We start from the raw sequence: 26,539 nt of genomic DNA, 5'->3' as shown, positions 1-26,539 counted from the left end.
AGAACAAAGTTGGAGGACTCACACTTCTGATTTCAAAACTTACCACTAAACTATAAAATTGAGAGTCCAGAAATAAACTCTCACATTTATGATCAACTGATTTTTGACAAGGATGTCAAGGGACTTCAATGGAGAAAGAAGTCTTTTCAATAAATGGTACTGTGATAATTGGATTTTCACATGCAAAAGAATAAAGTTTGACCACTACTTCACACCATATACAAAAACTGACTTCATTTGGATAAAAGAATGAAATGTAGAGCTAAAACTATAAAACTTTTAGAAGAGAACACAGGATTAAGTCTTTGTGACATTGGATTAGGGAAAGCCTTCTTAGATAAAACACAAAAAATGCAAGCGATATAAGGCTGATAAATTGGACTTCATCAAAATTAAAAACTTCTGTGCTTCAGATGACACTATCAAGAAAGTGAAAAGAGGGACTTCCCTGGTGGCGCAGTGGTTAAGAATCCTCCTGCCAGTGCAGGGGACATGGGTTTGAGCCCTGGTCCAGGAAGATCCCACATGCTGTGGAGCAACTAAGCCCGAGCTCCACAACTGCTGAGCCTGTGCTCTAGAGCCCGTGAGCCACAACTACTGAGCCTACGTGCAAAAACTACTGAGTCCACGTGCCACAACTACTGAAGCCTGCTCGCCTAGAGCCCGTGCTCCGTTACAAGAGAAGCCACCGCAATGAGAAGCCCGTGCACCACTCACCACAACTAGAGAAAGCCCACACACAGCAACAAAGACCCAACACAGCCAAAAAAACAAAAAAATCATATGTTCACACAAAAAGTTGTACCTGAGTGTTATAGCAGCATTATGCATAACAGTCTAGTCAAAAAAGTGGAAATAACTCAAATGGCCATCAACTGATGAATGTGCTATATCCATACAATGGAATATCATTAAGCCTTGAAAAGGAATGAAGTTGTGGCACGTGCTCCAACGTGGATAAACCTTGAAAACATTACACAAAGTGAAAGAAGTCAGACATAAAGGGCTATATAACATGATTCCACATATATGCAATGTTCAGAATAGGCCAAATCTATAGAGCCAGAAAGTAGATTTGTGGTTGCTTGGGCCTGGGGGAGGGGAAAATGAAGAGTGACTATGAACGGGTGGGTAAGGAGTTTCTTTTTGGGGTGATAAAAGTGTCCTAATATTGATTGCGTAACTCTGTGAACATATTAAAAACCATTAAACTTTATACTTTAAATGGGTGAACTGTATGGTATGTGACATATCACAATAAAGCTGCTAAAAAAGTAACAGTGAAGTATACATATGGAAAAAAAGAAGAGAAAGCAGTTCTCTTTAAAGTCATTAAACTATTCAACACTTTGTTTCATGACAACCATTTAATATAGTTTAATTTATTCACTTCTTCCAAAAATATTTTCCCTATTTTTAACAAGTTCAAAGTAGATCAGTATAACAGAACAAACACACTACCTCACTATAAGGAATCACTCAGCAGATAATGTTTTCCACATAGGATTTTTAAAAACTTGGGTGAGAAATGTATACCAAAGAGAAATAAATAAAATGGTTTGTTCTTAGCTTCACTGTAGGCTGTATACCTGTAATATTTTTCTACAAATTTGCTGGTTCCTTCCTGTACTCCTCTAGCAGTAACCTGAGCAAGATGACATCTAAGAGTAAATGGATGCGCCTTCACATTTCCTTTCATTGCCAGGGAGTCACTACTGGTTCAGATAAAAGACAAGCGTGTGTCTCTCAAGGAGAAGGCAGTTTCTTCTGATCTACCAACTGGTTTAGCCAAGTTAATTACTATAGTTCTCAGCCCTGGCTCTACACTAGAATCACCTGGTGCACAGCTTTTAAACATTACTGATGTCTGGCTCCCATCCTCAAACATTCAGATTTAACTGGTCTAGGGTGGGGCCCAGTCAACCTTATTTTACTAAAAGTTCTCCAGATGATTCAAATGTGTAGCCACAGTTGAGAAGCACAAAACTAATGGTTTGCCAACTTTTTGGTCCAAGGACCCTTCAACACTCTTAAAAACTGAGGGGGCTTCCCTGGTGGTGCAGTGGTTAGGAATCCTCCTGCCAATGCAGGAGACACGGGTTCAAGCCCTGGTCTGGGAAGATCCCACATGCCGCGGAACAACTAAGCCCGTGCACCACAACTACTGAGCCTGTGCTCTAGAGCCCGCGAGCCACAACTGCGGAGCCCGTGTGCCACAACTACTGAAGCCCACACACCTAGAGCCCGTGCTCCCAACAAGGGAAGCCACCACAATGAGAAGCCCACGCTCCACAATGAAGAGTAGCTGCTGCTCGCCACAACTGGAGAAAGCCCGCGCTTAGCAACAAAGACCCAACACAGCCAAAAATAAAAATAAATGAAATAAAATAAATTTATTTTAAAAAAAAAGTGTTTAAAAACTACTGAGTACTCCAAAACACTTTTCTTCATATGGATTATATGTACTGATATTTACTATAATGAGAAATTAAAACTAAGAAATTTTAAAAATATTAATTTAAAAATAAAAAATAACAAACTGGTTAGATAATATAAATAACTTATTTTTATTAAAATAATATTTTCCAAAACAACAACAAAACATTAATGTGAAGAGTAGCATTGTCTTAAATTTTTTGCAAATCTCTTTAATATCCAGCTTAATAAAAGAGAGCTGAATTCTTTTTTTTTTTAAATTTATTTATTTATTTATGGCTGTGTTGGGTCTTTGTTTCTGTGCGAGGGCTTTCTCCAGTTGCGGCGAGCGGGGGCCACTCTTCGTCGCGGTGCGCGGGCCTCTCACTATCGAGGCCTCTCTTGTTGCGGAGCACAGGCTCCAGACGCGCAGGCTCAGTAATTGTGGCTCACGGGCCCAGCTGCTCCGCAGCATGTGGGATCTTCCCAGACCAGGGCTCGAACCCGTGTGCCCTGCATTGGCAGGCAGATTCTCAACCACTGCGCCACCAGGGAAGCCCAAAAGCTGAATTCTTATATGTGCTTCTGCATTCTGCTGCAGTATGCAGTCTAAGTATGCCGAGCCTCACACAGCTAGGCAGTTGGACAAGGAAGGAGTATTTAATAGCCTTTTCAGATAATTGTGGTTATCTTTCTGTCTACCAAACCAAAACTCAACAAGCGGATTCTTAAAGGTTAGTTGCAATGTAGGATCTGAAAACTTATCAATAAAGTTTTCATATCCTGTTACATTAAAAATCCTTTGGTCTCTCTTGCAGCTTGAATAGATCTTTCTTATCCTTGCATGATTTTGTAGCATCATGTATTGGTCATTTGGAATATATTTTTTCATTGAGTTATGCACATTTTCCAAATGTTAAAAGCATTTTATTATATCAAAAAGTCACATATGCTAGTATCACCAATGATCTCATCAGACAAGTCTTTAAGTATTGGGAAGCTATCAAACTCACAGAGACAGATACTAGTTTTCCAGAATTCTAATTTTTGTTTGAAAGCTAGAAATTTATAATTGTTAACAAATACCATCAGTGTTTTCCTTAAATGATAAATTCATTTTGGTTATTTTAGGAAAAAAAATGTCTGACAAATACCCAAGTCTGACCAGCCACAGTTTGTCAGCCAGTTGTTTTTTCAAGTGAAAAATGGTGTTGCATGAAAAACCCCGCTAGTTCAGCTTGCACCTCAACCACACATGCTTTCCTCTGCAACAACTCTCATACCTCAGTATGCAGCCGAAGTGGACTCTGAGCACTTCTCATTTCATCTCACAGATTATTAACAAGATGAGTACTCAAGGGTTGAGATTAAATAAAACTAGTAATTTTTACTGCTTCAACAAAGACATTTTGAAGTTAAACTGGCATGTTTTCTCCCTGCAAGTCCACACAGTTTGGTGCCAACTGCCTTGATTCATGCTAAGGTACCAGCAATTTTACCAACCCTCAGTGCAAATGTCAACAATGAAAAAAGCAAATAACATCTTAGTATTACTGTGAAAATAGTTTTGAACTTACAGACACCCTGAAGAAGGAATCCCCAGAGGTCCATGAAAGTATAATTTGAGAACCACCTCCCTGGGCTGATCCCTGTAGAACCAACATGCCAATTACACATTAGCTATCTCAGCAAGAGTTAAATAAGTTTCAAAACTACTCCACATATGATCCAAGTAAGACAAAGTATGAAGAAAGTGACAGGGTGTATTCTACCATATTCAGTTTGATTGCTAATCCCAAATCAGACATTAAAAAATATAAAGTCCAGGAGAATTTTTCCTACATATTTGATTATGAAATATTTGGCAGAGGGAATCTAATTCAAACCAGCTGCTGGACTCTTGCTGCACAGCAGTTGGTTAGAACACACTGCCAAAAGGCCCCTTAAGTGGGGAGGCCAGATGAGCTCATGCAAAGGCGTTTCAGCAGCTTTTGCCCCATAAGTCCCATAAGCACACCACCACTCAATTTTCCACATCATAAAGTAGCCACACTTTCTCTGGATCATTTTCTTTTCCAGTCAAAGAAAGATTATAGGAAAAGACTACAAAATTCACATCCTGCAAAATCCACGGCACCTATATCTATTTTTCTACCTGTATCCTGTACCTGGCTTTAACCTCAAGAAATGTGTAAAATAAAAATCCTCTTCATTTATCACTTTCATGTTTTTACTTAATTCCTCAACCATCCCGAAATATCAGCTATTAAGTAAACACACACACACACACACACACACACACACCTTTGGTTTCCAAAAATCTATAAATGTGCAAGCCAATATAAATGGTTAACTCATGTTAATTTATATCACCCTAACAGTGTTCTTTGATTTTTAAAATTTATTTTATTTATTTATTTTTGGCTGTGTTGGGTCTTCATTGCTGGGCGCAGGCTTTCTCTAATTGTGGCGAGTGGGGGCTACTCTTCGCTGAGGTGCGCAGGCTTCTCATTGCGGTGACTTCTCTTGTTGCGGAGTACGGGTTCTATGTGCGCAGGCTTCAGTAGCTGTGGCACGCAGGTTCAGTAGTTGTGGCGCACGGGCTTAGTTGCTCTGCGGCATGTGGGATCTTCCTGGACGAGGGCTCGAACCCGTGTCCCCTGCATTGGCAGGTGGATTCTTAACCACTGCGTCAGCAGGGAAGCCCTTCTTTGATTTTTTTTTTTTTTTAATTTACTTATTTTATTTATTTATTTTTGGCTGCACTGGGTCTTCGTTGCTGCGCGCGGGCTTACTCTAGTTGCAGCAAGCGGTGGCTTCTCTTGTTGTGCAGCACGGGCTCTAGAGCGCAGGCTCAGTAGCTGTGGCGCACAGGCTTAGTTGCTCCACAGCATGTGGGATCTTCGTGGACCAGGGCTTGAACCCATGTCCCCTGCACTGGCAGGCGGATTCTTAACCACTCCACCACCAGGGAAGTTCCCTTCTTTGATTTTTGAACTGCAATTAATTCTTAATTTATCAGGGACTATCTACCTTTGCTATTGGATCATCAGAGTCCTTAATCTTTTCCTTCTCTATATGTTTATGTTACCCTTGTGTGTGTGTGTGTCTCATCCACTCATAAGAACATGTTCCAAAGTACTAGAATTAGTGAAAGTGAACATTCAGCCCTTTCTCATTACTCATATGTATCTCAAACTGCCTCTTTCCTCCACACTAAAATGACATAAGCACACCGCTTTCTGGCTTTGCCTCTCTCTACTGGATACCTTCTGGTCTGGGTTCCTCCTCTGGTCTCTTTCAGTGGCGATACTCTAACCCCTCTGGGAGGCAGAGGATGATTAAGCCCCCTTAATTCTATCAAGAAGTGACTTCAACCAATTCCATCTGGCCCACACAGCGCATGGAAAAACTAAACCTCTCATCTGCCTGTCACCTTTGCTCCTAATCCACCAGTACTTCCTGAGCAAGGAGTGAAGAATCCTTGCTGTTTCATTAATTAATTAAACATATTAAGAGGAACTTCCCTGGGCTTCCCTGGTGGCGCAGTGGTTGAGAATCTGCCTGCCAATGCAGGGAACACGGGTTCGAGCCCTGGTCTGGGAAGATCCCACATGCCGCGGAGCAACTGGGCCCGTGAGCCACAATTACTGAGCCTGCGCGTCTGGAGCCTGTGCTCCACAACAAGAGAGGCCGCGATAGTGAGAGGCCCACGCACCGCGATGAAGAGTGGCCCCCGCTTGCCACAACTAGAGAAAGCCCTCGCACAGAAACGAAGACCCAACACAGCCATAAATAAAATAAATAAATAAAAAAAAAAAAAAAAAAGAGGGACTTCCCTGGTGGTGCAATGGTTAAGAATTCGCCTGCCAATGCAGGGGACACGGGTTCGAGCCCTGTCCGGAAGATCCCACATGTCGCAGAGCAACTAAGCCCGTGTACTACAACTACTGAGCCTGCGCGCTAGAGCCCTTGAGCCACAACTACTGAGCCCGTGTGCCGCAACTACTAAAGCCCGCGTGCCTAGAGCCCGTGCTCCACAAGAGAAGCCACCACAATGAAAAGCCCGTGCACCGCAACGAAGAGTAGCCTCCACTCGCCGCAGCTAGAGAAAGCCCACGCGCGGCAATGAAGACCCAATGCAGCCAATAAATAATAAAAAACAAAAACAAATATATATATCTGAATTCCTCACATTTAATGTGAAACTTTCACTACTCGTAAAAACTGTTGGTTTAGAGCTAAGCTCTTCTTTTAACAATGTCAAAAAACCAATTATACTTTTTACACAAATTCTTCCTTGATATATTTTCACTTAATAATAAATAATTATTATAATTAAAGAAGCTAACACTTACTTGAGCACCTACAATGTGTCAGGTACCACTGTAGGCATTTTAAAAGTATTGACTCATTGAATACTCACACCCACTCTATCTCATTAGGGTCCACTTAACAAATGAAAAATCTGTGGCACAGAAAGATTAAGTAACAATGCTCCCAATTACCTAATATAAGTGGCTATTAGGAACTCAAACTCAGTTTAAGGATTGGTCTTATTCCCTTCTATTAAATCTTGTTGGCTTCTGGGGTTTGTTTTATTTATAACAGCTTTACTGAGATATAATTCACACACCATATACTTTACCACTTAAAAGTGTATATAGTTCAATGGACTTTAGTATAATGAGAGTTTTGCAACCATCAGCACAATCTTAGCACATTTTCATTACCCTAAAAAGAATCCCTATACCCACTAGCAGTCACTCCCTATTTCTCCCACCTCCCTCCCCGCCCCCCGCCAAAAAAACCCCTGGCAACAACTAATCTGCTTTCTGTCTGTATAGATTTGCCTATTCTGGACATTTCATATAAATGCAATCATACAATATGTGGTCTTTTGCATCTGGCTCCTTTCACTTAGTATGTTTTCAAGGTTCATCCATGCTGCAGTGTGTATCAGAACATTTTTTTATTGCTGAATAATATTCCATTGTATGGATATGCCACATTTTGTTTATCTGTTCATCAGCTGATGGACACTTGGATTGTTTCCACTGTTTAGGTGTCATGAATGATGCTGTTATGAACGTTCATGTATAAATTTTTGTGTGGACATTTTTCATTTCTCTTGGATATACAACCTAGGAGTGGAATTGCTGGGTCATATGGTGACTCTATGTTTATCCTTTTCGGGAACTTTCAGATTTTTCCACATCAACTGCACCATTTTACACCCCCACCAGTAGTGTATGAGGTTCTATTTTCTCCTACAACCTAGTCTACTCTTGCATACTATCTTTTTAATTATAGCCATCCTAGTGGGTAGGAAGTGATAGCTCATTGTGGTTTCAATTTTCAAGTCCCTGATGGCTAATTATGCCGAGCACCTTTTCATGTGCTTACCGGCCATTTGCATGTCTTCTTTGAACAAACGTCTACTCAGATCCTTTTCCCATTTTTTAATTGGGTAATTTATCTTTTTATTATTGAGTTGTAAGAGTTCTTTATATTTTCTAGATACAAGTCCCAGATTAGATATATGATTTGCAAATATTTTCTCCCATTCTGTGGGTTTTTTCACTTTCTTAATGGTGACATATGAAGCAAAAAAGTTTTTAACTTTGATGAAGTCCTATTTATTTATTTATTCTCTTGTTGCTTGTGCTTTGGTGTTGTATCTAAGAAGGCACTGCCTAAGCCAAGATCATTAAGATCTACTCCTGTATTTTTTTTCTAAGAGTTTTAAATCTTATTTATATCTTTTCCTTAGTTGCAAATTAATACCACACTGATAGTACCCACACAACCACCCCATTTCCTTGTTTAGTACCAAAGTACTTTGGTGGTCTAGGTCCAGTCTAGTCAATGTCCAGAAATTATTTGTTTATGAGATTGTAATTTCTATATTGAACAAAGGCTCATCTAGGGAATGTCATAGGTTTCTGCTCCATCCCTCCAGTAACACCCAGTTAAGGAAATGTCTAAGGATATAGCTACCCTCCTTGCATTCTATGATCATAACTAGAGCATAAGCCTCTTCCATAAAATTTAAGCTTAAGAGATCTGGACAGTCATATTCATAAGCTCTAACTCTTTAGAAAATATAAATTTAATTGCTCTAATTATATCTACTGAGACATGTCTGCATGTTTTGTTATAATTCCTGTCATGCTCCCAATATAACTAAGACAGAGAAACTGTGATTTAAGTAAGAGAATTTATCTCAACTAAGATTTATTGAAGGCCTACTATACACGAAGCATTATGGGAAATGCTGAGCTAAGTCATAGTTCTTGACCTCAAGGAGGTTATAATTTAGTGAGAATTTTAAAAATAAATAAATAAAACCAGAGAAACTGATGGTTAAATTCAGTCTTTTTCTTTTTTTTTTGATGTGGATCATTTTTTTAAAGTCTTTATTTAATTTGTTACAATATTGCTTCTGTTTTATGTTTTGGTTTTTTGGCCGTGAGGCATGTGGGATCCTAGTTCCTCAGCTAGGGATCAAACCCGCACCCCCTGTATTGGAAGTCGAAGTCTTAACCACTGGACCGCCAGGGAAGTCCCAAATTCAGTCTTTCTGAAGGATCATTATGTCCTGAAGGAATTAATGAGGGCACACTTCCCTAACTCTGGGGCTCAATAAATCCTTTATCTCTATTCTGTGATCTAAGGGCTCCAGCTCTAAATTACACAGAAACTCCTGAAAAGCTATGTGAAAATTATATTTTTACAAAAAGAGTGATATATGTAAGGGAACTTGGCAAATTGAAGGAAATCCTACATAACATAGAAGCCTTCCTGGAATAGAAGAATACTCTGCCTCACGTGACTCTCTGTCTGCTGAAAGCAGGAGCCCCCATACTGTTGCCCGTGGGACATACCAGATGGCTCCACCATTTTGCCTTTCTGACTACCAAGTATTTTCTGTGGGGCTCCCTTTTAATGTGTAGTTTTTGAGCTAGATCAAAACCTGATTCTTTTTTAAGCCCAAATAACACCGAATGTGAACATGTTTTCTAGTTTCACACTAGATAACTACTTTCTAGTTATTTCTTAAGATATCTTGGCCCCCAAATCTACATTTCTCTATTCTTTTCCCTTCCAACTCCTCACATTGGACATGCTAGAAACATCCTGTTGCTTCAGGTCAAATAAATGTTTATTTGATGGAATCAAAATTATGTACTCTTATACTAGAAAGAGAAGTTGAAGAATGTTTTGGTTGAGTTGTGTGGTTTATCCACAGTACCACAGTCTTGTTTAAATGATTTCATCACTCAGTCAAAATGCTGCCACAATTTCAGTGGTTTTCTAGTCACAGTCAATAAAGTAAAGGAAAAAAAAAACACTATTTACTTATCTTCACGACTAAGCAAGTCTTGAAAAGAGCAGTTAGGAAGCTGCTTCAACAACTTAAAAAATACACACAAAAATACTAGTGACAGAAACCATTTATTTTGAGCTAGGAGCTGCAAAATAATAAGGTTGTGAAAGAAAGGTTTTTGTCTAAATCAACTGCATCAGCTACTTAAATGCTATTTTAGCCACCTAAAAGATAATAGAATTCATTTTAAAATTCTTTAGTAGATTTAGAGGAGGATAGACATTTTATTTTTTTGTCTTTAGTCTTACCTTGTGGCAACAAGAGGATAGCTATGACACGGTGATGCCCAGGCATCCCTTGTCCACGGCATACAGTCATAAAGCAGCAAATCCTTCTCAGTCACAGCCATGAGGACAGGTCTCCACTGTTGTCTTCCACCATCTAGTTTTGCCTGTTACAGTGGTGAAATCCAGAAAGTAGAGCTAACTATAGTGATCTGTAACTGTAAAAGTTCCTTCAGTGACGGCCTAAGATAGTGGGTCTCTATTCTGCTTCCCCTTCCTAACAGATGTGAGGAAAAGGAAACATCCCATCAGGTTCCTTCCTTCCCACTGGCAGGGATTCTCCACTGGGAGGTGTGAGGTGGATTGTGTAGTTTGAGAAAGCTCTCCCTGAGTGAGTTACAGACATTTTCTAATGATATGACACAGTTTTTTCCCTATTCCACAATAACTAATTATCACCAATTCTAATTAAATACATAGTACTCTGTTCAAAATGATAATAGTTTTAATATGTCTGATGTGGGAGTAACATCTTCTAAGTACAGGATAGAAACTATTACCAAATGAGGCTGTATAATATAAACATCATTGTTTTTCAAATATTTTTGATCAAGACCTACAATAAGAAATACATTTTACACTGCAACTCAACACATACATATAAATACTGAATTTAAAAATTTCCAAAACAACACAATTCCTATACTTTGTGCAACGTACTCTGCTAATTTCTATTTTACCTTTTTTAAATGCCGATATGACCAACTATGCTGCATTTTGGAAAACACTGATATAAACTATTGTCACAGAGTTCCCCATTATAGTTCAGGAAGTTTATGTTTCAGTTTCAAGTGTACCATTGCATTTAATTGCATAAAGCTCAGTTATCTCTATGATGGTTTAAAAATGTAGGAAAACAACCACTACTTATACATATTGTCAAGGATCCAAGACTAAAAAACAAAAGACTATGTTCAAGAAAAGGCCTGGTATCATCAAAATGTTTGCCTTCATAAGATGAGACCTTTGAGCAGGGAACGCTTAACAACAGAGTATTTTAACCCTCATCTTTTCTGCTCACTATCATTGATGGCTTCAAGGTGAATTTAAATTGATGAATCACTTGTCTCTTACTTGTCTTCAGATCTGCTTTTTATTTTCTCTTCCTTAATGACTTCTGAAGGTAATTTGAACATGTCAGGGCACCTTAAGAATACATCTATAATCTGAAAAGTGACCTGAGTGGTTCGGTTCTGTGCTATAACATCTACCACTGGGACGCTTTTCTCCTAGCTAGAGCCATGAGCTGATTCCAGGAAGGGGAAATGAATTCCAGCCAGTGAAGCTACCCATGTTCGACCCTGTGCTGAAAGCACAAAATATATGACTCAACCCTGAGAATTCAAGCAAAGTATGGTAGAAATAATTAATACTTTCCTTACCAGTGAACCCAAGTTTTCTAAGACTCTATATTAGTCTAGAGTAATGTCTGGAGGGAGAGTATCAGCTGTAAAGAGGTTCTCCTGGATTCTTAAATTTTGGGGTGATAGATACCCCGAAGGGATTTCTAGTTTATGTGCACTACCAAGTCTTTGTCTCTGAGATTGTTATGGATAATATTTCATAGGGAAAATAATGTAAAAATGTATCTTCCCAAAGGGATAAAATGACTATCTGATTTTTTTAATTAATTTTTTTTGCTAAGTTATAAGAGAGATTTTGAACACTAGATCAGAGTATATGCATTTAGAAAATCTAAATTAAATGTATTTCTTCCCAAAGAAGAGAAAGGAAAACTGCTAATGCCAATACAAGCCATATGCAATTTCAAGACACAGAACTTTTTTTTCAATTAACAATTTTTAAAAAGTGTTTATTCTTTAGCTCTTTTGAGTCCTTAGTTTTTGGAGAATATCTTTTCCCTCTTCTACTTGCCATTGGAGAAAAATAAAACCTCAGTTTAAGTCATTCTGTTGCCTATTTGCCTTAACTTATAAGGATAATGTTTGCTTTCACTGGAATCAAAATGCAGCCTGCTGTATGTAGTATGTGTTTTTGGTTGTGGTATCAGTACAAGCAGCCTTGGGACTCCACTACTGAGGTGTTTTTTTTCCCCACTATCGAGTTTTTGGCCAGAGAAAAAAGGGATACTAAAGTTAGGGTTCTGGTTTGCTTGTGTTTCAATAACCACACATGCATACACCTGGCCAAACAATAGCCTTCTCCAAATTTTATTTTCTAATAACTAGAGTTGACTAGCACTAAAGATGAAAAATTAATAATAGTTATTATTCATTCCCTAAATCTCTTCATCCCACAAATCTTTTTAAGAGGTGATGTACTTCTGCTATTTACGTATTTTATTATTACAATAGAAAACATAGAGCAAAAAATAAATTGTTCCACTAATCCTGATTTAGTGTATATGTTCCTAATTTGAGTCTTTACACAGTTTGAGAATAACCAGGGACAAGGTAGGAACTGTGAAAACAAAGCTTTCTTTGCCTGTCTTGGCTTTTCTACCAACACTCAAATGCTTAAAAATACTTATTTCGTAGGTAACGTATGTCCCCTCATTTGTTGGACTTAAAGAAGATTCCCTCTTAAGAATATAACCAACTAAAAGGTAAACTATCAGTCACATAAAAATAAGTATCAGTAAAGAGATAGAAGTGCCTTGCACAGAACAGATTATCTATTGGTTACCAAACATCTGTAGCATAGGTTTTCCCTATTTTAAGCAAACTCAATTTATGACAATGTGAAATAACAAACAGATAAGTTAAGGAGAGATCATTTAAAGTTAAATAAATGATAACTATCTTTTCTTTACAACTGAAACAGTTTCATTCATATGCAAGCTTTTCAGGAAACACATCTATTGCTAAAAGAAATGCTTACTTATTTTAAAAAGATTACATGATCTCAAATTATCCTGACCATTTTCATACTCATAGAATTAAACAATCTTACCGTTAAAAAAGGCAACTCTTATCAAATATGTAAGTTCATTACAATACCTCTGAGAAATGGTATCCAGTCTTGCTTGAACAACTTATTCTAAGTGTATTTGATTTGGGTAACCCAAACAACTACTTGGAAAAAGTAAAAATCATGAATAGTTTAGAAACAGCACTTTGGATTAGTTCCGTGATACTATTTTTAAAGAAGTTGAAACTTTTTGACTTAGTATTATTTTCCAACCCTGAGCTTGTGTTCTTGGACAGTATTTTATAATTAATGACTTGTTTGCTTGCTTTTTGCATGTATATATGTAGACAAAGGAAAAAATTAGTGAACATCTACTATTTACAAAGCATTAGGCTAAGTTCTCTGGGGGCTAAAGATTTGGGAAAAATGTGCTCCTATCTTCCAAGAGCTCACAACTGAGTGGAGGAAACACACACATAAATACAGTCCATAAAGGGCAGACTGTGATGAATTTGTGGCTTTATTTTTCTCCTTTCTACTTTCTACTTGTCTGTATGTAGCATAAACCAGATTAAGTTCACTTTAAAGGTCTGGCAACCCTCATACGTTGCTGGTGGGAATTTAAATTAGTTCAATCTTGATGGAAGGTAAATTTGGCAATATTTATCAAAATTACAAATGCATATACTTTTTGTGGTAGTTTAAAAAGATGTCCACAAATTCTTTACCATTCTTCCCTTTAAGAGCCAGAGCCCTGGGGTATAGACTGGACTTAGTAACTCACTTCTAATGAAAAGAATAGAGAAGAGACTAGGTCATAAAAGGTATTGTGGCTTCCATCTTGTTCTCTCTGTCAGATCACTTGCTCTGACAAAAACCCACAGCCATGTCTCGAGGACACTCAGCCAATCTTGTGGAAAGGCCTGCATAGAAAGGAACTGAGGACTTCTGCCAACAAGCAGGAAGAAACTGAGACCTCCTGCCAACAGCTATATAAATGAATCCTGTTGGAAGTGGACCTGCCAACCCAGTCAAGCCCTCAGATGACTGCCACCCTTGCTGACAGCTTGACTGCAACTTCATGAAGCGTCCCAGGCCAGAACCAGGCAGCTAAACTGCTACCAGATTCCTGATCCTTAGAAACTGTGGGAGGTAAATGTTATTTCAAAGTCACTAACTCTTGGGGGTAATTTGTTTTATAGAGATAGATTACTAATATACCCTTTGAACCTGCGCTTCTGGGATTTATCCTACAGGTATAGAAATATCCCCTGTTCTATGAACTAACAATCAAAGTTCAGGAAATGATGTAAAACTTTGGATAAACCCCTTTCTAACCAAAGTTTTACTGCTCACTACTAGAAACTTAAGAACCAAATACATTCAGATAATGTGTTCCCTTGTTATCTGATCTATCTGAACTCAGGAACCAAAGAGTTTGGAAAGCACATGTGTGAAAGGAAAAACTACAAGGTTATTCATTATAGCATTCTTTGTAATGGCAAAAGATTATGACAACAAAACTGGGGGGTGTGCTTATTTAACTACAGCCACACAATGGAAAACTATACAGTTGTAAAAAAGAATGCTCTCTGTGCTTTGATATGGAAAGATCTCCAGGATATATTGCTTAATGAAAGAAACCAGCAAGGTATAAAGTAGTGTGCAAATATGCCATCTTCTTTTATAAAAGAGAAAAAGAAGAATATATATTCATAATTGCTTTTATTTGCATAAAGAAACTCTCAAAAGACTCAGTAGAAAGGAATGAAAGTGATTACTTCTCTGGGCGCAGAGGGGTAGGAATTAGGTGGCTGGGGGACCAGAAGGAGAGTAAGACATCACCTATTAACTTTTTATTCTGACCTTGGAACTATGTAAATGTATTACCTTTTTAAAATCATGAAGATTTCTAACATTGCTGAAAGCACAGAACAATTACCACTCAATCGAGTTTTTCAACCAGCATATAAAAATATAAACAATGATAAACACAACTAAAAGACTAAAACTTTCAAAGTCGTAAATATTTATACCATGATTTTCATTAGTTTCTTCTGCTTAGTTACTCTAATTATGCCTCCTAGAAATCATCACAGTACTAATTCTGTGTTCTAATTTATTAGAATCATTATTTGGAATGTTCATAAAATTTCACGGCTGAAAAAAAACTAAATCAGTGCAGTCCAAAATCCACTACACAATCACCTGGGGAGTCAAATGAGATTTCCAGGCCCCACCATCGGTCTACCAAATGTGAACTCTTGATGGGGAACATGAGAAGCCAGACCTGGGAAACTGTATTTAAAACAAAACAACAACGCAAAAGAACAAAACCTTCCTGGGCTGATACTGATGCAATCCCTGCTCCCTTGCACACACGAAGGAACTAGGATGCAAAGATATGAAGGCACTTTTAAAAAGATCTAAAACCAGTGAAAAACAGAGCTAGCACTTGAACACTCATCTCTGAATCCCTATTCTGTCTTCTGTTTTCAACTCCCTCTGGCCCAGCTGACAGTGAAGGCCCAGAAAGAAAAAGGATGTATTGTAACATCATGTAGAACTTTTAGTCTCCCTTTTGCCAAATTTGGATCTAAACTAACTTGGATTATATCCTTCCTTTCCCTTTACCCAACATCTACTTAGGTTTTCTTGTTTCTCCTCTTTTCATTTTTCAGTTGTAGACGACAACTACACGTGTTTAATGGCTTGTAAAGTGTTTTGTATATTTTATAATTTTCCCAGACCAGGGGAGTAAGCCTGTTGTCCCTGAAACTCTGTCAGTAGACTAGTACAGGAATTGGGAAACTATGACTTGTGGGCCAAATACAGCCCACTACCTCTTTTTGTAAATAAAGTCTTATTGAAACACAGTCGCATCTATTCATGTTCATATTGTCTATGACTGTTTTCTTGCTATAATGGCAGAGTCAAGTAGTTGTAGCACTAATAGCCCTTTGCAGAAGAAGTTTGCTGATCCTATTCTAAAACCGTGAAAATTATCTTCAGTCATTAAGGATACAGATGTTACTAAGAACCCCTTTTAAGTTATGTTATGATGATGATTATCATGACAGTCAGTTCTTCTGGTGGAGGTGATAATTAGCAACAAACAACTAAACACTAGGGGAGGAGAAACAAAAGACTAACAAAAGATCTGCAAGCTAGACATCCAGGGCCTGACTGCATGATAAACATTACAGACATACGAAATGGGGGAACCATCCTGGCTCTGAGTAGTGACCCGGTGAGACACTGCCCTGCCTCCCAGCCTACCTGTTCTGCCAGCCAGGCAATGTGCTTAACCTCCTTGCTGCCTCCTGCTGTACTGGTTGCACCAAGCATGGCATTGAGTTCAGCCAACACCTGTGGGAGGAGAGCCATTACGTTGGTGTGGATAGCTACGAACCAGGAGTGTGCTGTGGCTGTATCCTTGCAACGTAGGATCAACGTGTTCCTGCTATCAGGAGAATGTAGCTCTATCAATCTGTGTGGAAAAAGAAAAAAAAAAGTGAGCTAGATCAGAAGCCATCAAACCTGCCACGGTTTAACATACACAACTGAAAATCTACTTTTACATTCCAGAATATAAATACTTTCTCTTAATTCCTTAGGGTCCAATTCCAGAGAAATCCACATGTGGAAAGATCATCATTGGAAAGACTAACTGCTGGGTCTGTTGTTTCAGTATTAACGTAATGATCTAAGATAAGGGAACCTACTGTAGAGTCTGTAGTAGAACACTGCACTTTGCCTTAATTTCCATGTCAAAGAAATGGAAAGTGTGCTTGCTGAATCTCATAGGCACATTGTAAAGAAAGAACTAATATTTTTTTAAATACTTAGAAAACTCTGGTATACAGTATTGCTAGGTATATAGAACCTACTGCCAAACAGTGAACTGAAATTTCCACTGTGTGAAATAAAGAAAATAGCTGAAGAATGACTCTTTACAAAAATTTGAAATTGTTTTTGAGGGTCTGGGTAACATTATATGATTAAATCATCCACTGAGTCATGGTAGAAGAATAGTTAAGAGATCTTCAACTCTATGACTATTATTTGTTAATACTCAACTGTGAACAATCTATACTTCAAAAGTAACTTTTAGGAATTATGTAAATTTTTTAAAAAGTACACTCAACAAATTCCTTATAAAGCAATTTGTTGGGTACTATTTTGTGTTTTGATCAAAGTTTTTGCCAAGATGAATTTTAAAAATCATTCAATAAATGACTAACATATATACACTACTGTGTTCTAACAGTGAACACACATATCTTTTAAAATGGAAAAATAATTTGGTAGGCTGGAAACTGACAAACTGCCACTGACCAAGGAGAGATCTTTTTATTCTTTCATCTTTCTGAAGATAGTTTTTGCTTCCTTGCAGCACTGTCACCAGATCCCACACCACCTGTCAAAGATGACCAGTTTACATGTACACTAGCATTTCTGCCTTGAAGTTTGCATCCCTCTCTTTTGTCCTGTTTAGAAATTCCTTTACAATTCCAAATTTTAATTTGCCATACTTAATATGGCAAATAAATATTCATTCTCATTTGAACTCTGGTCAGTCCACCCTTTCTTAAATAAACATTTATTGAGAACCTACTGTATGCCAGATACTATGCTTGACACTGTGTTAGAGATACAGCAGTGAAAAAGATAGGCAAAAAAACTAGTCTCTACTCTCACTGGGACTATCATCTAATGGGGAAGGCAGAAAATTTATAATTAACTAATACACAATTACAGGTTACAAAAACTACTTCTATAAAGAACTGTGATGACTACCACAAAGTTCCTGGCTAAAAAAGGCACTCCCAAGATGGTAGTAGCAAAGCAGGACTGCAATGGAGGCCTCTACACCGCTGGGGCACACTTACCAAGCTGGTGTCATGCTGTGAGACAATTTATAAACACATCTACCTGGTACCTACCTACTTACCCACTCAATGCCCTCCCACTAGACTTACCCTTCTAGCTACCTGAAGGTCTAGCCACCAGTCTATCCATGTTTTATATGCCTTCACAGTTCTAGGGCAATAGCCAAGTAGGCCAGAAAGTTCTAGAAAATAGTCAAAACATAAAATAAAATCTGTGACCAGCCAAAACACTTCACAAAGCCCACACCTGAGGTATCTTTAGACAGCAAGTCATAAGCTATCCTGCTTTCTGTTTTAGTTACAGTTTGGATGAATTTATTTGATTTCCTATCCTATAGCTAAATACAGTGAGAAGTAGCTTGGGATTAAAATTTAGAGGGTTTTGAATAGCAGGTTAAGTCTGAATATTAATTGGTAAGCAACATGGAATCACTGAGGATTCTCAACAAGGGAACGATATGATCAAAACAATGAATTAAAAATAATTTTATGAGATATCTGTACACCTAGGTTCACAGAGGCATCATTCACAATAACCAAAAGGTGGAAACAACCCAAATGTCCATTGATGGAATGGATAAACAAAATGTGATATATATATATCCCACAAGCCACTTGGTGTGGCCAAAAAAAAAAAATAATAATAATAATCATTTTATGGTGGGATGTAAGATGGCTTACAATAGAGAAATGGCCTGGGGAGGTTTAATTGGACCCAAGAAGGATGAGACTACACAGAGCTCACCAGGAGGACCCACTCCTAGTCAGGAGGAACACCTCCATCCTAAAAGCTCAGCAAAAGTAGAAGAAGAAAAGAGATTTCTGACAAATAGCTTAACATTCATGTTGACCTTTATTTAGTCCTCTATATTACTTTATAATGTTTTTCTTTTTAATGTTATTTTCCACTATATCAATTGTTGCCATCATGGTCCTTAACATAAATATTTGTTGGCTAAAAAAATGATTATATTTTCTAAAAGAAAAATAGTTATACATTTATTATGGGAAGATTTAAAATAGTATATTACACTCACTCCCTGGCTCTGAACTCCTGGCAACTGCTGATCCTTTTACTGTTTCCAAGGAATCATACAGTAAGTACGTAAGCTTTTCAGACTGGCTTCTTTCACTTAGCAATATGCATTTAAGGTTCCTCCATGTCTTCTGTGGCTTGACAGCTCACTTCTTTTTATCACTGAATAATATTCTACTGTCTGGATGAACCACAGTTTGTTTATCCATTCACCTATTTATTGAAGGACCTCTTGGTTGTTTTCAAGTTTTGGCAATTACGATTAAAGCATTTGTGTGTAGGTTTTTGTGTGGACGTAAGTTTTTGACTCCTCTGGGTAAATACCAAGGAGCACAACTGCTGGGTCACATGGTAAGACTACGTTTAGCTTTGTAAGAAACTGCCAAACTGTCTTCCAAAGTAGCCGTACCATTTTGCGTTCCTACCATCAATGAATAAGCCTTTCTGTTACTATACATCTTTGCTAGCACGTGGTACTGTCAGGTGGATTTTGGCCATTCTAATATGTGTATAGTGGTATCTCATTGTTTTAATTTGCAATTCCCTAATGGCATATGATTTGAGTACCTTTCATATGCTTATTTGCCCTGTAGTTCTTCTTTGGTGAAGTGTCTGTTCAGATCAGACCTGTTGTCCATTTTAAAACTGGGTTGTTTTCTTATTGTTGAGCTTTAGGAATTCTTTGTAAATTTTGGATATCAGTCCTTTACCTGATATGTATTTCACAAAGATTTTCTCCCAGTCTGTAGCTTATCTTTTCGTTCTCTTAACAGTGTGTAACGGTTAATTTTATGCGTTAACTTGACTGGGCTAAGGGATGTCCAGGTAGCTGGTAAAACATTATTTCTGGGGGTGTCTGTGAGGGTGTTTCTGGAATAGATTTGCATCATCAGTAGACTGAGTAAAGAAGATGGCCCTCGACAATGCAGGTGGGCATCATCCAATTCACCGAGGGCATGAATAGAATAAAAAAAAGCGGTGGGGGGGGGAAGTTTGCTCTCTTCTTGAGTTGGACAACCATCTTTTTCTCCTGCCCTCACACATTGGTGTTCCTGGTTCTTGGGCCTTTGAACTCAGGGTGAATCATAAGACTGGCTTTCCTGTTTCTCCAGCCTGCAGACAACAGATCATGGGACTTCTTGGTCTCCACAATTGCATGAGCTAATTCCTATAATAAATAAATAAATCTATCTAACTATCTATCCATCCTGTTGCTTCTTTCTCTGGAGAAGCCTAGTACACAGTGTCTGTTACAGAGCAGAAGTTTTTAATTTTAATGAAGTTCAACTTATGAATTTTTTCTTTTATGTACTGTGCTTTTGGTGTTGTATCTAAGAAGTCACCACCAAACTTTAAAGGGAATTTTTAAAAAGCATAATCCTACAAGCTCAGGGAGAAGAGGAGAAGAGCGACTACAACAAAATTTTGGAAGCTGGCAAACAGACAGAGCAGACCTAAGAAAAGTGGGGAGAGTCAAATCCAAGCCGATCCATGTTGCAGAATCCTGAAGAGGCTGGGGAACTGGAGGCACCAGTTACCTCTGGAAGTGGGAGTAAAGCACTCAGCTAAAATAAAGAGGCCGGCTGACTGTTTCAGCATTCCCCACCCCCAGCGGCCAGTGACTGCCCCACCCTCAACCCAGAAGAAGATTCATATCCACCCTCATTCCACCAAACTGAGCGCAAGAGCCAGTGATGTCCTTAATTTAGACCCTATACCAGGCTAGTTGTTTTCTACAGAGGCTATTTATTTCCAGCTGGTTGCTTTGGCACTGTAACCAGCTTAACATCCTTAATCGCATGCTAAAAGTTGTTGCAAAACCATGACAAAAAATTTCTTTCACTCCTCCTACTGACCTACTTAGCGCTAAAGGCAGGAATCAGTTCATCCTTCTCCGGACACAGAACATTCACCTTCTGAAAAAGCCTTTATACCTCATACAGTTCCTGGGAGAGTCTCTCAGACACAGCTCCTTTGCCACAGTTTAAACTCTGAAAATCCCGATGTTAAAGATCCTACTTATTAATAACTGAAAGAAAGGAAAATAAGTCTGATATAAAATAAACTTAACCTGATTAAGCAGGAAAAGATCATGGGACCACTAGGCTGGAAAAAGACGAAAACAGGAAATAAAACAGTTCCCAGGACAGAATCACCAATTTTTCATGAAAAGAGAAATTTTGCAGTGTTTCCTAAAAAGTGATTATAAAATAGAAAATTAAATTAGAAGAAACAGAAAATAAACTCCAAAATAGGACTAATGATTCTAGGATCCAGAAGTCTGCCTTTGAAGAAGCAGCCCCTAGAGCTGATAAAGGGGACAAAGTGTTTCCTAACGTCTACTGCTGTTTTAAAAGACAAATTCAAATGAAAATTCTACAAATAAAAGTTCGGAGGCAGTCTTCCAGTCATTGTTTGGGCCCACAGGAGAGAGGAGGAGACAGCTACAGTGTGAAGAGTTCTGGCCTCTGGTCAGACCACTGAGGATTTCCTGAGAAATGCAATTACATTCTGATCAGATGAATCAGATCATGTTTAGGTCCACAGAAGCATAGGATTCTTAAGTTTAGCCTGCTTATTTCTTCTGCTTAGTAAAGTCTATGACATAACTTATGTGTTCAATTTAGTAATAATCATGTTGTTTTATACATCATAAAGCCAAAATTTACCTTTTACATGGAAAACAGCCAAAGTGAAGATGACCCAGACATTGAGAACCAGCTCAATGATAACAGATTTACGTTTCCGAAAAGCAGCATTTAAGAACACCTTGTCCTCGCTAAACTCCGCACTGCCCACAATGCTGTTTGCTAAGGAACAGGCTCATGTTCTCTCCCTGGACTTTGTCATTATTTATTTAGCTTTCACTTTCCACAATGAACCGCTTATAACTATCAGAAGCATCTAGTGAGGTCTTGAGGACTAGAGGTGGAAGAAGCGAATAAACTTCCTCCCCCTCTTTACTTATTCATTCTGATGGTCAGCACTTTTTCTCAGCTCTAGATAGTGAAACTGAATCAATGTAGTAAAACAGAAAAAAAGGACGCTTTCCTCTCATGTCAAATAAGTTTTTTATCTAGAAAGTGAAGTCTTTACATTAAAATGAAGGATGAACCACAAGGAGATTCCACTACACACCCATCAGAATATTTAATATTAATAGTTAATATAGTTAATATTAAAAAGACTGACACTACCAATGCTGGCAAGGATGTGAAGCAATGGAAACTCTTGCACACTGCTGGTGGGCATGTAAAATGGCACAACCACTCTGGAAAAAAGCCTGGCAGTTTTTTAAAAAACTAAACATACACCTACTCTTTGAGCCAGCAGTTTCACTCCTAAGAATTTATCCAAGAGAAATAAAAATGTATGCCCACAAGAGTTGAACAAAAATATTCACAGTAACTTTATTAATATTAGCTCCAAACTGGAAATAGCTCAGGTATCCATGAATAGGAAAATGGATAAAGAAACTATGTTATATTCATAAAACATAACACTACTCAGCAATAAAAGAGAAAGAGCTATTGTTACATGCAACAAGAAGAATGAATCTCAAAATTCTTACGCTGAGTTAAATAATTCTATCACAAAAAAGTACATATGATATGACTACATTTACATGAAGTTTTAGAATAGTTGAAACAGATCTATGACAGCAAGTCAGAACAGTAGTAGCCTTGGAAGGTGGGAGAGGGAATTGACTGGGAAGGGGCAAAAGAAAACTTTCCAAGGTAACAGTAATGTCCTGTATCTTGATAGGCTTGGGTTACATAATTTTATGCATCTGTCAAAATTTAGGATTTGTGTATTTTATTGTATGCAAATATTGTCTCAAAAGAAGAAAGCTACAGCGAAAACACTGAACTCTATATGCATGCTTGAGTAGAGAGAAGTATTCTAATGTGTGCAATTCACTTTGAAATGCATCAAAGAAAATTAAGATGGATTGACAGATGGATAGGTGGGCCAATCCATGATAAAGTATATATAGTAAAATGTTAATGGTAGAATCTATGTGGTGGAAAAATGAGTGTTGACTATAAAATTCTTTCGACTTTGCTGTATGTTTGAAGATTTTCATAATAAATTGTTAGGGAAAAAATGAAGAATGATGGGAATCCACTTGCCTATGTACGGCTTAAATACCAGATTCATAATTATTTTCCAGATTAGGGAACATCTAAGCCTATTCCTTGTCAGAGTTTTACAAAAGACTATGTGGAAGATTAAGATTTTCAAATAGAAATATGGTCAGTTATATAAGGCTGCAATGTGATAAATATCTTGGTGACAGATGTCCCGATGAAACTTATTTTTGCTATTCATAAATGAACTGTTTTTCTCCATGGCTTTAAATGTTGCAGCTGTGTTACCTGTCATGACATTTCCTTTGACAGAGCTGAGATAAATTTAAGGATCAAAGAGCTCCAAGTGATTTTACAGATACTATCTTATTTATCCTTGAAGTAAAAGAACAGAGTTGAGCAAGCATTATTATGTCCATTTTACAGAAAGAAAAAAATAGGAGGACAGAGAAATTAAGGGACTTACTTCAGGTCACAAGGACACCAACAGCACCTATAATAATAATATATTGAGAGCATACTATGCCAATTTTATAACTGTTCTCTTATTTAATCCTCATATAACCTTTCATTTTATACAGGAGGAAACCAAGGCTTACGAAAACAAATAGTTTGCCTAAAGTTACAAAGTCCATCACCCTAACTTCAGTGTAATTAGTCAATGGCTCTGAACATTTTTTTCTACCAAGACACTTAGGATAGATGTTCACATTCCTGTGGGTATAACCAAAGTTACATATAATTTTGCCAGGTACCTGCAATTCTACTGCTTTTCTTTTTCTCTAGAAAGCACACTGGAATGCAAGTAAGAGTGACATAAGAATAACCTTGAATCTCTTCCAACTTCTATTTTACAAAAAGCAGATCATTTGCAAATTTGGTATTGTTTTTTCTTTTTTTGGCCACACCATGCAGCATGCTGGATCTTAGTTCCCCAACCAGGGACTGAACCCATGCCCCCTGCACTGAGAGCACTGCACGTGGAGTCTTAACCACATGACCACCATGGAAGTCCCCAAATTTGGTATTTTAAGTAACTTTGGAAACAAATTACTTTGCAGCATTAAGCCTGATAATCTGCAAAAGCCTAACTCTTCTAAGACCTATCCTTGTATAGTAATAAGTAGACTGATCATCTTACTGAAGAGCACGGTGATGATACAACTCTTGTAGCCCAAACTGCCCTCTCCTGTTGGTTCTGAAAATCTATTTCAAACTTGACCATCCACCAAATGTCTTTAGCATATACGCTAAAGAGAATGCAGCCCCAAGTTTTAATAAAGGTCAAGGTTATTGAGCTCTAAAAGATGTCTTAGTGGATGATAAACTAGCACCACTTTCAGCAATACAGCCAAGTCATATCACCTTCCTCCTTCCTTCTCTCCCTACTCCCACAACCCCAGCGTGCTATAGAAATATATCAGCAGCACTACAGGTGCTGTAGACTGAATGTTTGTGTCCCTGCCTCAAATTCATATATTAAAATCCTAACCCTGAATGTGACAAAATTAGATGATGGGGCCTCTGGGAGGTGATTAGATCGTGAGGGCAGAGTCTTCACAGATGGGATTAGTGCTCTCACGAGAGAGACCCAGGGAGCTGTCTAGATTTCTCTGCCATGTGAGGGCATAGCAAGAAAATGACCATCTATGAATCAGGAAGTGGGCCTTCGCTAGACACTAAATATGCCAGTGCCTTGATCTTAGACTTCCAAGGCTTTTCCCTGTGAAAAATAAATTTCTGTTGTTTATAAGCCATCCAGTTTATGGTATTTTGTTACAGCAGCCTGAACAGACTAAGACAACAATCTATTCTCATTCTCAGAAATGACTTATAGGGACTTCCCTGGTGGCACAGTGGTTAAGGATCCGCCTGCCAATGCAGGGGACAAGTGTTCGAGCCCTGGTCTGGGAAGATCCCACATGCCGCGGAGCTACTAAGCCCATGTGCCACAACTACTGAGCCTGTGATCTAGAGCCCGCGAGCAACAACCACTGAGCCCGCGTGCCACAACTACTGAAGCCCACGCGCCTAGAGCCTGTGCTCCGCAACAAGAGAAGCCGCTGCAATGAGAAGCCCACACATTGCAACGAAGAGTAGCCCCCGCTCGCCGCAACTAGAGAAAGCCAGCACACAGCAAGACCTAAAGCAGCCAAAAATAAATCAATAAATTTATTTATTAAAAAAAAAAAAGAGGGCTTCCCTGGTGGCGCAGTGGTTGAGAGTCTGCCTGCCAATGCAGGGGACACGGGTTCGAGCCCTGGTCTGGGAGGATCCCACATGCCGCGGAGCAACTGGGCCCGTGAGCCACATCTACTGAGCCTGTGCATCTGGAGCCTGTGCTCCGCAACAAGAGAGGCCGCGATAGTGAGAGGCCCGCGCACCGCGATGAAGAGTGGCCCCCGCTCGCCACAGCTAGAGAAAGCCCTCGCACAGAAACGAAGACCCAACACAGCCAAAAATAAATAAATTAATTAATTAATTAATCAAAATAAGAAATCTCTTTATAAAAAAAAAAAAAGAAATGATTTATTATGAAGGGATTTAGCCTGAATACTTTCCTCAGCCTGACAATCAGATGACAAATTTAATGGCTATTTGTTCTCTTTATCACATGGTAACTCTATTCTAATTCCTTCTCTATAGTCCTAACTACATAATTTTTTTTAAGTCCATGATTAACAGATCACAGTCTCTACATAAATATATCTCATTTGAGAAAAAAATTTTAATTTGTATTTAAGAGGCAGAGTTGATTATTTACTTTACAAATTAGATTCTTTTTTATTTTTTTATTTTTTTATTTTTCTTTTTTATTTTTATTGGAGCATAGTTGCTTTACAATGTTGTGTTAGTTTCCACTGTACAACAAAGTGAATCAGCCACACATATACATATATCCCCTCTTCCTTGGATTTCCTTCCCACTTAGGTCACCACAGAGCATTGAGTAGAGTTCCCTGTGCTTTACAGTCTATTCTCATTAGTTATCTATTTTATACATAGTAGTGTTTATATGTCAATCCCAATCTCCCAATCTATCCCCATTGCCGACCCTGGTATGCATAAGTACAAATTAGATTCATACTGTATGAAAAAAATAAAAAGCATTTCTTTAAAGATCAAGCTGTTCTGTATTTATATATGACTCAATATACACACAATCTTTCACAAATAAACCTGTATATAACAAGAAGTAATTTCTATGTCTTGAAATTTTAAAAGAAAGCAAATAAAAACAATACAAATATATCAGAATGTAATTTTCAAAATATGTATACATGGGAATTCCCTGGCGGTCCAGTGGTTAGGACTCCGCACTTTCACCTCTGAGGGCTTGAGTTCAATCCCTGGTCAGGGAACTAAGATCCCACAAGCTGCATGGCGTGGCCTATATATATATATATATATATTTATATATATATATATATATATATATTTATATATATATATTTATATATATATTTATATATGTATGTATGTATACAAAGTTAGCAGTTAAGACTTTTTAAGCTACTATTTCTTGAGAACCTACTATGTGTTTGGCTCTATGCAAAGGGC

At 38.1% G+C, this 26,539-nt stretch overlaps 1 protein-coding gene across 5 annotated transcripts in view; it reads right to left on the bottom strand.

Annotated features, from left to right (window-relative positions):
- The window catches only part of SNTB2 (syntrophin beta 2), a 99,356-nt gene that overhangs the window by 29,158 nt on the left and 43,659 nt on the right, over positions 1-26,539 (bottom strand). For all 5 annotated transcript variants that reach the window (XM_082436082.1, XM_082436083.1, XM_082436084.1 and 2 more), the window contains exons 3-4: positions 16,240-16,450; positions 10,054-10,196 (exon numbers count right to left, since the gene is read on the bottom strand). In XM_082436082.1, coding sequence (XP_082292208.1) covers positions 10,054-10,196; positions 16,240-16,450 — 354 coding nt within the window. The remainder of the gene's footprint in view (positions 1-10,053; positions 10,197-16,239; positions 16,451-26,539) is intronic.

This window comes from Balaenoptera physalus, assembly GCF_965194825.1.
Source record: "Balaenoptera physalus genome assembly, chromosome: 19".
NCBI lineage: Eukaryota > Metazoa > Chordata > Mammalia > Artiodactyla > Balaenopteridae > Balaenoptera > Balaenoptera physalus.
The sequence above is the reverse complement of the archived record's forward strand: the minus strand, read 5'-3'. Positions and strand labels throughout refer to the sequence as shown.